Here is a 13,809-nt window from a genome sequence, read left to right on the forward strand (position 1 = left end):
TCCCTCTCCCCACACTGTCAGGTGGGTCCCGTCCCCCACTGCCAGGTGCCCTGCCGGGGGGTCGAGGGGGGAAGGGGACGGGGATGCGTGAGGGCCCGGGGGTACCAGGGAGAACTCGGGGACCCCCGCCCCAGCGTAGGGCGGTGCCGCGGGGAGGGGGCGCCCAGCGGGGAGCCCCTGCCTACCTCAGGAGCCGGCGAGGAGAAGGGCAGAAGTGCAGGAAGAAGAGAAGGAAGAGAAGGCAGCCGCGCCCGCCCCGACCGGCGCCGACTACAAAATGGCGGCGGCGACTGCGGGGGGGGAAAGCGCCTTCCCGCCCTGGGGCCGTCACGCCGCGCCGGCCCCGCCCCCTCGCTGGCAATGCCCTCACCCGCCATGGCGGCCGCGGCGTCGCCCCGCACCCCCTCCGCGTCCTGCGCATGCTCCTCTCTGGCCCCGCCCCCTCGCTGGCAATGCCCTCACCCGCCATGGCGGACCCCGCTCCCCTCAGGGCCACCGTGATGGCGGCGGCGGCGGCCCCGGCAGCTTCCCCGGGCTCCGGTGAGGCGGGAGGGCGGGTAGGGGAGCCCCGGGGTGGGGGGGCCCTCGGGGGTGGCGTCGCGCCCGCGTCGCGGCCTCCCCCCGCCCGGGGGGTGTGAACCCGGCGGCTCGGGGGGGTCGGGTCCTCCCCCCCCTTCCCCTTCCCCCCCTCGCCTTTCCCTTCCCCGCCCTTCCCGGGGGTCACCGGGGCCGTGACGTCCCGGCGAGCACGGGGGGCGCGGGCCGGCAGCGGCAGCGGGGCCAGGCGGGGCCCGGCGTCCCTGGGGGGCGGCGGGGGGGTCAGGGGCAGCCCCCAGGGACCCCCCCACACCTGCCCCGAGGCAGCGCCCGCAAATCCCCCACAAACCCCCACGGGGACGTTTCCCGGCCCCGCAGAGACCCCCCCAGGTCCCCCCCAGCCCACAGAGACCCCCAGCCCCGGGTCACCGAGGGCCATGGCCCCCACCAGGGCAGCCCCACGTGGAGGCGCAGGGGCTGGAGGAAGTTTTGCACCAGCCCCACGGGGGTGTAGGCCCCCAGCCCCAAATCCTCCAGCCGCTCCTCCCCTCCACACCCCCGGCGGGAGGGGGCCTCTGCCCCACAGCCGGGGGGGGTGACAAGCGGGACCCACAGCAGGGGGGTCCGGACTGAAACCAAGAAACTCCCTCACCAGTCGGAATCCAAAGGCACTGCTCGGCGGGAATTCCTGATCAGCAGCGCTGGGGTCGCCCTGGGCTTTCTCCACCATAAGGGCTCCCCCGAACTAGCGGGGGCCATCAGTTTACACACCCGCCAATCATACACAGGCGTGAATTTCCTGGAAAGGGGTGTTTTATGATCACGACTTCCCGGGATTCCTTTGCACAGCCCCAGCATGCCCAGTGACAAGAGAGTGAGGGGCCTCGGTGGCCGAGGGCAGGAGTACGGGCTCTTCTTCGCGGGGTCGGCTCTTTGTGGAGCAGGAGCCGTGAGGAAGGTCCAGGTGTCGTCCGCCTGCATGGGCGAGATCACCCTCCCTAGACGGTATCTCCGGGCCCTTGTCTTCGAGTTGCCCTTAGCTCGGTTGCCCAAGCACCCACCGAAGGCTGCTACCGGTGAGGTGTATGGGGAGCGTTTTACTTTTGTCCACGCAGACCAAGAGGCCGAGGGAAAACCGCTGAGGAGTCGCTGGGGAACAAACACGAGCAAAACCTTCCTGCCTCGCAGTTCACACTTCATCAGAAATTCCCTGGTTTGAGCCCTTGCAAGACCCACGGTGGGCTCTGTTCGCCCCGTGGTGGGGTGGGGAGGAGAAGGGGGGTTATAGGGGGGTCTGAACTACAGCCCCTGCCCCCCCCTCCCCTTGAGCCCCCCCGCCCTGCCCCAAGTCCCCAATCTGCCCCCCCCGAGCCCCTGTCCTGCCCTGTGGCCCCCTAGACCCCCAACGTGCTCTCCCAGAGCCCCTGTCCTGCCCTGTGCCCCCTCCAGACCCTCAGTCTGCCCCCCCAGACCCCAAGTGTGCCCTCCCAAAATCTCTGTCCTGCCCTGTGGCCCCCCCTACGACTGCCCTAAGACACTCTGTGTTCCAGCCGCTGTCCCCAAGACCTCTCGGCCCTGTGACCAGTGGCCCCTTCTCCCACCACACCCTCCCCCTCCCCTCGACCAGGCTCGGGGTCACCCCTCGGAGTGACTCTTCCCCTTTGTGCCCCCCTTGGCTGCCTGCAGCCTCACTTTGCAGGCGCTGGGCCTTGCCCAGGAGGCGGGGTGGAACCGAAGCGTGGTGAGCTGTGGAAGGCGGCAGCTTCATTCAACAGCTAAGACAAACATGGGTGGTTGTGTGCAGTCGGGGGGCGTGGGCAGGACCGAGCAGGCCGTTGGCACTGAGGCTGCCGTTGGCTCAGCAGGCAGAGCCCCTGCAGGAGGTGGCCGTGGTGCACTGCAGCCTGCGCTGGATCCTCTCCCTCCTGCTGCTCAGGCCTTCCCTCATTTCTGCAGGAGCTCCTGCAAGCAAGTGAAGAATTTTCCACCAACTTCTGGGGTAGAAGGGGGCGGGAGCTGAACCCGCCTGATGGTGTTGGTGTTGGCCTTGGCCTCTGAAGGGGGGTTGAGGGGAAGGCTGGCCGTGGCATTGGAGCAGCCGTTCCTGCTGGGGGCAGCCCCACCTGTACTAGGATCCACTCGTAGTAGTGCTGAGTGGAGGTGTAGATTCCGGGCCGTTTTGCTCTCGCGCAGCCTCTCCCCCAGCTGGTCACCCCAGCGAGCCAGAAGTAGTCAGCACTCCTGTCTTTGCAGACGAGAGGACCGCCGCTGTCCCCCTGCGACGGAGGAAAGAGGGTCACGGTGGTGTCGGGTGGCCGCTGGCAGCACTGGGGCCGGCTCCTTCTCTCTGCCAGCACCCCCAGAGCTGTGTCCGCGGCACAGAGGCTCTGCTCAGGTGCTGGGGCCGACAGGACCTTGTCTGGGAGGGGGTGGTGGGCCCGTGGGGTAGGGCTGGCGCTCATCTCTGCACAGCGACGCTGGCCGGGTGCAAGAGGGATGTTCCAGGGCTGGGAGCCGGACCTCGGGGCTGCCAGGAGCGCTGGGTGGGCTTTCTGGGCAGAGTCCCGGGCCTCTGGGGCAAGTGGGGCCCTGGGCAAGGACCTGCAGCCGGGGAAGGGGAGCCCCAGCAGCGGTGGGGACCCAGCGGTGGTGGGAGGGCGACTGGCCAGGCACAGCCCGTGCCGGGGGGTGTCTGGGCGGCTCTAGGGGGCTGCCGGTGCCGCTGGGCGCTGCCTTAGAGTCACAGAATCCCAGAATCCTTCAGGTCGGAAAATCCCCTCGGGATCATCGAGTCCAACCCTCAGCCCGACTCTACAAAGTTCTCCCCTGCCCCTCATCCCCCCACAGCTCATCCAAATGGCCCTTAAACACACCCGGGGATGGGGACTCTCCCCCCTCCCTGGGCAGCTTCTTCCACTCTCTGACTGTGGGAGACATCGGCCTGTCAGCCCTGCACAGCCCCTGAGCAGCAGCAAGGCTTTGATGAGGAACAGCCCTGGGGAGAAAGATCAGAAACTGCCGAGTTGTGCCGAGGCGTCAGGGGAAAACGAGGGACAGCTGCCACCCTGAGCTGTGGGAAATCCTGACCCGTGAGGAGTTCCCGCCGCGTGAACAGCGCCTGAGCGAGCAGGGGATTGGTCTGCGCAGCGTGTGAGAGTGCTCTGGTGCTGATAGGAGAAAGGATTGATGGCTGTCCAATTGCCGATTTGCTAATTGTGAAGTAAGAGCTTTGGGGAGTGCATAAGTATGTGCTATTGTAATAAGAAAGGGTCTTTCCTTCCGCTCTTCAGTGCAGAGTCCGTGCCCCGGTTGCCACAAGCCTGGATCCAGCCTCACCTGGACTCCTCTCTGAGAAGGAGTTGCGAAAGCAAGGGGATCTGTTCTGAACCTCGTGTCTCAGCGGGAGCTCTTCCTTACCCTTTGTACCTCTCCCATTAGGCAGAAACCTTTGACCAAGTCTGGGATTGAGATTGAATCTACCTGCATCTAAGCTCCATCAGGAGTTGAGAAAGCAAGGGGGTCCATTGTGAACTCTGTGACTCAGCGGGAGGTCTCCCTTACCTTTTTCTGTTTCTGGTCTCTGTGTAAATAATTTTAAATAAATTTGAACTTGATTTTCCTTTGTATGTTTCTTCCAGGTAGTAAGGAATAGAGTGAATGCTGCCACCAGACTTTGCAAAATCACCCTTTTATAACATCACGTTGAACTCACTTTTTGCTAATACCTTCCACAGCGACTCTTCAAGTGATCTAAAACACTCACCCGCAACACACCCGCCCGGGGCTCCAAGGGCCCTGGGCACCCCCTGCCTGGCGGCGGCCTGGGCCAGCTGGCAGGTGACAGCGGGGACCCGGGCAGGCTCACGGGGCACTGGCAGCGCCGTGACAGGGGGCAGCGCTCAGGCAGGGACGGCGGGGACATGGCTGGGGGGGTGAAGCCCCCGCCGGGCGCCTCCGACGTCCTCGGCGGCTGGATAGGGACCCTCTCTGCAGGGGGAGCGAAGAGGGGTGACGGGGTGAGAGCCGGGCGGGCAGAGCTGGCGGGGGAGTTCCCTGGAGAGCAGGAGCCTGAGGAGGAGCGGGAGCCTGCTGCTGCCCCTGCCGTGGGGGTTGGGCGCTGCGGGGTCTCTTTGGGGCAAACAGGGTTTTGGGGGTCTGGCCCCACGGCCATCATTCCACCAGCACCTGCTTCAGCCAGCCTTACGAGGTTTTGCTGCTTCACCCCACAACTCCCCAGCCCAGCGGTTCCCATCCTGCTGTTCTGTCTCCAGGGATGATTTCCCATCCCCACAATGGTTCCCCTCCCAACAGCTTCCCGTCCCAGGGATGGTTTCCCATCTCAAGGACGATTTCTCAGCCCCGCGATGGTTTCCTATCCCGACACTCTCCCCACCTCCATGATCTCCCATCGCAAGCATGGTTTTCTGGAAGGAGGTGAATTCTGTGTCCACGGGGAAGGGACAGGGCAGCGGTGGCCCTGCGATGCTGATGTGTGTGCGCTGCCCCATCCTGCCCCGGCAGTGGGGATGAGCGGGGGGTTGGGGTGTGGAGAAGTTTTTGGAAGATAACGGCCACCTGCTCCTTGATACCGACATGGTAACTCTGTGCTAGCTGCCCCTGTGTAAAGAACTCACTGTTCAATGTTCCTCTCTGGCTGCCACTGCACAGAGAGCTATTGTTCAGCAAATTCCTTACCTAGAGATATGGAGTGAAGTTGAAACACTGAGTAGGAGGTCCATAGGCTCGTGCTTCTTGCGTGTGCTTCTCGCGTTGTACCAATGAAATATGAGTTATATTGTGTGGACAGTGGCTTAGAACCAATCACAGCTTGTTTAGCTGTATGCGATCACGCCCTAATAGTATATAAGATGCTCTGTGCTTAATAAAATTGGATCGAGCTGGCAAACCACATTGGTGTTATTCTGGATACCCGGGCTGTATCCGTCGACACAAAGGAGCACACACTTACTGCTGAAGCCCTGGGAGCGTTACAAGGTGATGTCGCCGTAGCTCTAAGTTGCATACAAGCCCAGTTATGGATGCAAACAGTAGCAGAATCTGTAATAAGGGAAGGAGAGGAGGGTGCACTTCCCACTGAAATTCGAAAAATAGTTTGGGATAGTGCCCAGAGACAGAGACAAAGTTACAATCATGGTGGAACATGGTCAACTTCACCTATAGGCCTGACACGTGTACAGTAACGACTTTTGTGTTAACAATATGTGATGCAAAATTAATCACCATACACCCCATTGTAAGTCTCGGAGTCAATTACAACGGGACCCTGCTGTACCCCTTTGCACATAAGACCTGGGCTATGAATACTGGTAATAAATGGCAAGCAGTAGATCTCGAACCCTGTATCATGAAAGAACAACAGGGATTTATATGTGACAGTAATACCTTAATAACCCAGGGTACCTGTTAGATACTGACCAAAAGATCTGCCACTTTGAAGCACGCCCCAATGTAGATTTGAGGACCGTTGTTGTCTGTACCGGAAAGGGATGTGCATGTCTAAGGACACTGTGTGACACAATAATCATAGATGGGCAAGAGAAGAAATTGATACAGCATCTAAATTATTGTATTCGTAATTTCACCATCATCCTGGGGTGTGATTTCACTTATTCTGCCCTGGTGGTTACACATTCCCTCTTGAAAAGCAGCCTCATGGTAAAGGTACTTCCTGTCCCCACAGGGTTAAATGTCAGTCATATAGAAAGCCTATTAAAACACCCAGACTTGCACCGGACACTGGAAGAAGTTAAGGAAAAAGGGCAAGAAACTTTACTCACAACCTTTCATGATGGGGAAAGGATAAAAAAGGTCTTAAAGATGGTTGAGCAGGAAGGGGAACATAATTGCTGGGATACGCTCTTCAGATGGTCGCCGACAGCTACTGGCACCTTAAACACAGCCCTTCACCCAGTGGTTGCTTTATTAATAGCTGTAGCAATTTTGTTGATCCTTACTGTAGCTATATATGGATGGATCTGGAGACTTACAAAACGCTTGCAAGCTGTGTATGACGCTTTATGTCACAATCCGAGCTTTAAGCAATAAACTGATTGATTTGTAGGATAGCACTAACATATTATAGGACAAGGGAAATAGATTAAGAAGTAGATAAATAAGTAGTAAAAGAATTTACTAAGTAAGAAGAAAAGGGGGGGATGAGACGGGGAGTCTAAACAATCTTAGATTGATGGTGCAAGGCCTGCGCAAAAACAAGGGGAGGCGTATGGGACTGTTCGAACAAGACATACCAGGTGCTGATAACGTTGCTAGGCTGCAATCTCCTAGCCCAAAGAGAAGTTTCTTCTGGTCCTTGAAGTTGTGTGTTCCAGCAACAAATCACCCGAGATTCCAGCACAAACTGGCCTGGCGGTTTGGCCGGGGCCCAGGGAACAACTGAGGCAGCGCAGAGCGACAGGGTGAAAAGTTCATCAGCGAGGAAGAAGAGGTACTTCACCTATCCGACCCTTGCCCAGAAATTTCTGACCCCTGACCGGAGCTTGAAGAGCTCATGGCGCAGGCGCAAGGGGAGGAGACCTGATTACCATGAGGAGCGAGGGGAGGCGGGGGTACACTACGTATATGTACAGGCGTTCCATGAATATGCACTATTCTGTAACGTATCAGCCGGACGGGAGCTGCAAACGGCACGCGTGCTTGTGGTGGAGCGATCCCCCATGCGCCCGGCGCTGAATAAACATACCCACGTTATAACTCCAGAAGTTATAGAGTGATTTCTCTGCAAAACAAGGGAACCTGGAGATGCTGAGGTCAGGCACGGCCCTGCCAAGGGGGTCTGGTGGGGCCGGTGCCCACTTCTTGTTGCTGGGGTGTTTGGTGTCTCCATCCGCCCTGTGTGGGTGGGATTGGAGAGGCACAGGCCTGTCCACAGCCAGGCAGAGGCGGCGATAGCCAGGAGGTGGTGCCTCGGCTGCTCCCCCAGCAAGACACTGGCAACTAAATGGGGTGTGAGACACGGACTTTCCCTTCAGGGTGCCCAGCCCCTGGGCATGGTGAGCCCAAACTCAGAAACAAGGCTGATCTCCCGGGGGCTTTCCGCAGCTGAGCTCTGCCCGGTGTGGGGCTGCAGTGCTGAGGGTTGGGGTCTCACTGCGCTCCCCTCAGGTTCTCAGGAGCTGCAGGAGCACCCCCAGCTCTGGGGCACAGTGACAATCCCGCTTGGCTGCAGAGAACAGACCCAGCCATCAGGGCCAGAGTGTTCCGGTGCCCAAATGCCATGAAACAGGTTCCTTCTGCTCAGGGGTGCTGCCCCCTCCAGCGTACCCAGGCCTGGAATGAAGAGCCAAACCTCTACCAGCTGCCAGAGTAAGGCAGAAATATTATACCTGTGGGAGGGCAGAGCTGGCGGGGAGGTGGCACGGGACAGGCACTGGGCTCTTCTCCCCAGTCCCCGCTTGGGGCACCTTGAGGCCATACTGCCCAGAGGCGCCCACCATCCTGTGTCCAGAAGATAACACTCCCCTCTTCTTCTTTACTTCACTTTCAGACCTTATTCCTCTGAGATGCGGGGCTGGAGCTTATCCCAGCGGGAGTTTGTCAGGGGCTGGAGGCTGTGTTTGCCACGCCCATGTATGTCACCCGTCACCGTGGGGGTCTTGCCCTGGGAACTCTGGTCTCCCATGGGGGCTGCCAGCAAGAAGGCTTCCGGGTGTGGGGCAGAGGGGTGTGTGAACCTCAGCTCCCCCCGGCTCCCCCCAGGGTCACCCCAGGGGTGGAGGAGCTCCCAGCAGGGAATGGGCCAACACTGCAATAGCAGAGGATGTTCCCAACATCTGCCTCCTCCCCGCTTCTGCTCCAGGGCCAGATCCTGCTGTCTGCAGGGCTGCAGAGCTGCGGCTGCTCCCCACAGGGAATCCGGCCAGAGTCCCAGCCCCGTGTGAACAGAAAGTGGCTCTGCACTCTATGCTGGGGCCTGCCCTGAGCACCAAGGGAACTATCTGCATGTTACCATCTCCCCTGGTCAGGCTGGGGCGCTCCGGGCCCTGTGGTCACCTTAGGCTCACTTCTATGAGCCAGAGCCCAGGGCTTCCCCTGACATGGCAGCTCTGTCATGGCCTCTGCACTGCGGGATCCCTGTGGCTGAGTCAGGGCCTGGGGGAAAGAGCAGCCGGAACCCGCGGGTGAGGAGACGGGTGCTCCCACCGGGGTACATCACGGGAACGATCAGAGAGACATTTTGACTAGGAACTGCCTGTGGCCAGCGGGATGGAAATATTTCTGTCACTAAGAGTATTCCCCAGGGACCACAAACCTCTGTCCTGAGACACGGCCCTTCCCTACCACTGAGTCTTTGTTCTCTGCTCCCCCGACCAGCCTCAGGAAATGCCCTGACACCTGGCAGGCAAGGACAGCCCTGGGTCAAAGCCCCCACAGACTTTTAATGAGAACAAATAAGGAGGCCCAGCATAAAAATGGGAATAAAGACAGAGGAAACACCCGCTGATTTCTGCTGCCCATGGGCCAAGGGAGTCGGTTCCCTGGTGCTCACGGCTCTCCCAGCTGCACAGACCTCTCCTCCCTCCCGCCTGCACCCAGCTGCAGGGCAGGGATGGGCTCTCCTGGCCGGGGGCTCAGGGACTGTTGTGCACCAAGCCACAGTGTCACAGGCGTTGGGTCCTCATGGGGATGTGCCACAGACACCTCTTCAGCATCATCATAGCCCATGCTCCCCGGGGACAGGGACGAGGTGTCTCCTTCAGCTCCAGGGACCTCGGCACTTCTCCGGGAGCGGGGGGTGACCCCTGCAAGCAGCAAAGCTGGACGTTTCAGTTCACCCTTGGCGTCTGTACCCCACCACCCTCCCTGCTCCTCACCACATTCAGCTCCTTCTCCCACCTCCAGGCCTTTCAAGGAAAACTCCCAGGCAGGTTCTGCCTTCCCAGGAGGTTTGGGCCTCAGTACAGTAGTGACATGGGGGGCAGCAGGGATGGCACCCTAGGAACAGCCAGCGCTGTCTTTCCCTCTCACCTCTGGGTGCATCCCTGGGGCCTGCTCCCTCCTCCGGCATCCTGGGCATTTCCCACTCTCCCTGCCCAGGCACAGCATCCTCCCCCAGATCAGAAACCTCTCGGGCGTCATCGTAGCCATCTGCTGGGTGATCTCTGGGCAGGACAAGGACATCTGAAAGGAGAGGGGAGCTGGTGACAGAGAGAAGAGACGTCCTGCAGAGCAGAGGGTGGGAGGATGCGCAGGGACCCAGGACTGAGACACTGGGCTTGGCAGCACCACAGGAGATGCCCATGTCCTCCCCATCCCCAATGGTGACACTCAGTGACTCCTCTGTCCATCACATCTCTGCAGGGAGATCAACCCCTTCCTGCCAAACCCTGACTCAAAGTTGCTGCAGAGCTGCCCCAGGCCAGCCCCTGCCCTCACTCCTCAGGTGCCACATGGGGTGCAGGGGCAGGAAGAGAGGGGCTGTCCGGCTGGGACAGTCTGATCTGACTGGGAGAAAGCTTCTCTCTTGGGCCCAGGACCCGGATGCTCTCCCCACAGACCCCACGGACCAAGCACCAGAGGGACCATGGACTGGGGGGCTTCAGGGGATCAGCTCTGGGTTGGGGCCAGCAGAAAGGGTCCTGCAGATGTGCCTCCAGGGAGGACCCACACCCACCTGAGTGACCAAACGTGGCCTGCTTCTCCAAAGCTGGGCTGTAGCCAATCTCCTCATACACGGCCTCGAGGAAGGGCTCCTGAGCTCTCCTGGAGCCTGGGGACAGAAGCAGGGCTGGCACAGGGACAGGCAGAGGGGCAGTGGGATCTCACTGTGCTCCCCCAAACCAGTGCCTTGGGCCAGCCCAGGACTGCTCTGACAGCACAGCCCCACGGTGCTGCCCAGGCACGGCTGCCACATCCCCCGTGAGGGCAACATCGCTGTGGAGATCCTCTGGGGCTGCGTCGCCCTCGCACCATCCCTTTGAAGACAGCGCTCGTGTCCCTCTGGCCCTGGGTCATGTCCCCCTTACCTCACCCTGGAGCAGCTCCCACATGTCCTCTGCACCCGGAGCTTGCCCCTGTCTGCCCCACGGGTCCATAGTGGGGCCCTGTCCTGGGGGTGGGCAGGCCTGGGCAGAGGGAGAGGCTTGGGCCTGACACCGTGGTGATGGGCCCTGCTGCCCCGCACTCCTCCTCGCACCTCCCTTGCCCCAGAGCCCCCTCCAGCAGTACCTAGAGCACTGCCAGCCTTGGCCGTCCCCGCTCTGCCACTTCTCTCCTCGCCCCATCGCTAGCTCCCCCCACCTCTGGGCTCTCTCCAGCCCTTGCAGCTGGTGGCCACGGACAGGCACTCAGTGGGGCAGGACATGAGAAGGTGGCAGCACACAGTCTCATCCCCCACTCTGCTTGTGCCCCTCGCTGACACGCCCCACAGCGCCCCACAGCCCTTCCAGGAGGTATCTCCCCCTGGGACCTCTGGGGAAGGACCCACCTCTGCGCCCAGCCCTGGCGCTCAGCACTTGCCCAGCCAGGAGGGCCAGGAGCAGGCAGAGAAGGGCCCCCAGGATGATGCAGATGATGACGGGCACTGAGACACTCCCGCTGCTGCTCTGACGGCCTCGGGTGGCAACTGCAGGGGAGAGAACATGGGAGAAGTACAAGACGTGGGAGAGGTGGACGCAGAACCAGTCCTGACCCCATCACACAAGGCAGGATTAGCTGGGGGGCTCCAGGAGTGAGTGTGGGGAAGCTTCCACCCTGCTGACAAAATGAAAACTCTCCCTCTCACCCTCCCATCACCCCAGTGCCTCCTCCAGAGAGTTTCACAGCCCAGCAAGGAGCCCCTTCCATCCATCTGTGAGTCACAGCCTGGCCCCGGGGTTACCCAGCCTGAGGGGAAAGGCAACTTACCTGCTTGGGGAGGGGATGTTGCCATCCTGGGTGTCGCTGCAGAGGAGGAAAAGGAGAGCGGGGCTGAGACAGTGGGTGTGCGGAGAGCGGGGAGCCTCCTCCCAGCACACCATGGGGGTGTCTGTAGGTGGCCCTGACACATCCAACCCACATTGCCCCTCCTGTAGTGCCCAAAAGGGAGGCCAGGCCAGGGCCCAGCGCCCCTGCTCGGGGAGGCAGGCAGGATGGCACAGGCAGCCCAGGGGATAGCCCTGGGGCTGCAGGGCCCCATGGGCAGTGGCCAGAGCACATCCAGTTCAACCGAGGCTGCTCCCTGCCTGGCACCAGCCTCCTGCACTCTGCAGGAACATTCTTGCTCTTGGGAGGTCGGGGCCATGTCAGGACCTCATGGACTAAAGGTCTTCCCCAGCTCCCTGCCAGTGCCCGACCAAGGGGTCCCAGCCCTGCCACTCACCTGAGCAGCGCACGGCAGCATCTTCCTTATGCCGGCAAGCACCGCCGTCCCCAGGCCGGGCACAGCAGTCCTGCAGGGACGGCTCCGTCCCCCGGCACTCCACCCGCTCCAGCCAGATGGGGCCCGTCCCCATCCCAAAGGCAGCCTCACGCAGGGCAGACTCCGCAGGGCCACAGCCCAGCTGCCTGCACGCCACCTCGGCATCCCGCATGTCCCAGGAGTCGTCACACACCGTCCCCCAGGAGCCACAGTGCCAGACCTCCACTCTGCCCGAGCACCCGTCCTCACCGCCCACGGCACGAATCTTCTCCCTGCCTGCAGAAGGCAGAGACCTCCCATGGCACCAGGGCAGCAGGCAGAGCCCTGCCAGACACAGAGGGGCAACTCCTTACCGGTGCAGCTCGAGGAGTTGGGGCACGGGGCCAACGGGGCCAGGGGCATTTCTGGGCGTCCCCCTGAAGAAGGAAACACTGCGGTGAGGGGGCTGGTTTGGGGGACCATGCAGACGAGAGCGGGGCTGAGCTCTGCTCGGGCCTCCCTGTACCATCTCGGTCATGGCAGAACTGAGCTGCGGTCGTCCAGGGGACACGCACGGGACCGTGGGGGGACCCCGAGTGCTCAGCCCCAAGAGCTCCCTGGTTCGCAGCGCAGCAGTAGCTTGTCTATGGAGGGGAGGCTCTTCTGAAACCTGTCTGGTCTCTTCTGAGACCTCACCTGGAGATGCCTCTGCCTCCCCCAGGCGCTGCCGGCAGCCTGGGTGGCAACTGCTGCTGGACGGGTGTGGCTGTGGCCGTGTTTGTGCCACTGGCAGCAGAAGGGTCTGACACGGAAAGGAAAAGCCCCTCCCAGCTCTTTCTCTGTGCCTGGCCGTGGCCAGTGGGGAGCAGGAGCTGGGCTGACGGGAGTACCCGGGAGGATCAGAGTTACCGTTGCAGGTGATGTTGGTCTCCTCTCGCGGGTCTTGGCACGACTGTGGGTCCCAGGGAGTGGAGGGACACTGCCAGAAGGAGCCGGTGCTCTCCCCACACTGCACACGATCCAGCCAGGCAGGGCCAGACTCCCTGTAAGGCGGCTGGCGTCTTTCCAGGGTTCCTCCATCGCCACAGCCCAGCTCCTTGCACACCAGCGTCACCGTGTCGGGAGTCATCGAGTTGGAGCAAACGCTCCCCCATGTCCCGTTGTAGAAAACTTGCAGGAGCCCAGAGCAGCCGTCGCCGTTCTCCAGCCTCAGGGCCATGAACTCTGGGAGGAAAAGGCCCCAGAGGGGAACAGGCTGCCCTGGGGTGTGGGAGCCAGGACACCTCTGCACCCCCAGGCCCTCAGCCAGGCAGGGGCAGGGCCAACACGTCCCCTTTGCACCCAGGGCCAGAGAGAAGTCCCTGATGGACACACACCCCTGCCCCTCCCGAGAACCCTCGGGAGGGAATGAGCTCCCCAGGACCCCCAGTGGGACTGAGGGTGCCCAGGCACGGGTGCCCACAGGATGGGCTCGGGCAGGAGCTCAGAGGCAGCCAGGGACAGCCTCAGCCATGCCCGGCTCTCCCCACGTCCTGGCCCCCCCAGGAACCAGGCTCCCACCACCGCTCCCGGCACAGACCTGAGCAGATGACTCCCGCATCCTCTTTGTGCCCGCAGTCGTGCTGCCCCCAGGGCCCAGCCGGGCAGTCCCAGAGAGCAGCTTCGGCCCCGGAGCAGTTCACAGCAGCCAGCCAGATCTGCCCGGAGCCTTCCCCGAAGCGAGCGGAGCCGGCTGCCTCCACTGCCCCTCCGCAGCCCAGCTGGTGGCAGACGACGGCGGCATCAGACAGGTCCCAGCCATCGTCGCAGACCGTCCCCCAGACGCCCTGGTAGTAGATCTCCACTCTCCCCGCGCAGCGCCCGGCCCCGTTCGCCAGCCGCAGCCACCGGCTCCCTGCAGCGGGTACAAACCCCGG

The 13,809-nt window shown here is 61.7% G+C and overlaps 1 protein-coding gene and 1 long non-coding RNA gene across 2 annotated transcripts in view; one reads left to right on the top strand and one right to left on the bottom strand.

Annotated features, from left to right (window-relative positions):
• Window positions 1-3,377: 3,377 nt before the first annotated feature.
• LOC141972523 (uncharacterized) lies at window positions 3,378-4,151 on the top strand. The gene is made up of 2 exons (XR_012635407.1): window positions 3,378-3,687; window positions 3,828-4,151. It is a non-coding gene; the product is annotated as an uncharacterized LOC141972523 (long non-coding RNA).
• Window positions 4,152-8,065: 3,914 nt separating this feature from the next.
• Window positions 8,066-13,809, bottom strand: part of LOC141972468 (scavenger receptor cysteine-rich type 1 protein M130-like) — a 222,590-nt gene continuing 216,846 nt past the window's right edge. Inside the window, exons 9-17 of the mRNA XM_074930334.1 lie at window positions 13,473-13,787; window positions 12,803-13,117; window positions 12,268-12,330; window positions 11,876-12,190; window positions 11,422-11,457; window positions 11,003-11,140; window positions 10,190-10,285; window positions 9,544-9,696; window positions 8,066-8,202 (exon numbers count right to left, since the gene is read on the bottom strand). Coding sequence (XP_074786435.1) covers window positions 8,066-8,202; window positions 9,544-9,696; window positions 10,190-10,285; window positions 11,003-11,140; window positions 11,422-11,457; window positions 11,876-12,190; window positions 12,268-12,330; window positions 12,803-13,117; window positions 13,473-13,787 — 1,568 coding nt within the window. The remainder of the gene's footprint in view (window positions 8,203-9,543; window positions 9,697-10,189; window positions 10,286-11,002; window positions 11,141-11,421; window positions 11,458-11,875; window positions 12,191-12,267; window positions 12,331-12,802; window positions 13,118-13,472; window positions 13,788-13,809) is intronic.

The sequence above is a fragment of the Athene noctua genome, chromosome 33 (assembly GCF_965140245.1).
Source record: "Athene noctua chromosome 33, bAthNoc1.hap1.1, whole genome shotgun sequence".
In the NCBI taxonomy this organism is placed as follows: domain Eukaryota; kingdom Metazoa; phylum Chordata; class Aves; order Strigiformes; family Strigidae; genus Athene; species Athene noctua.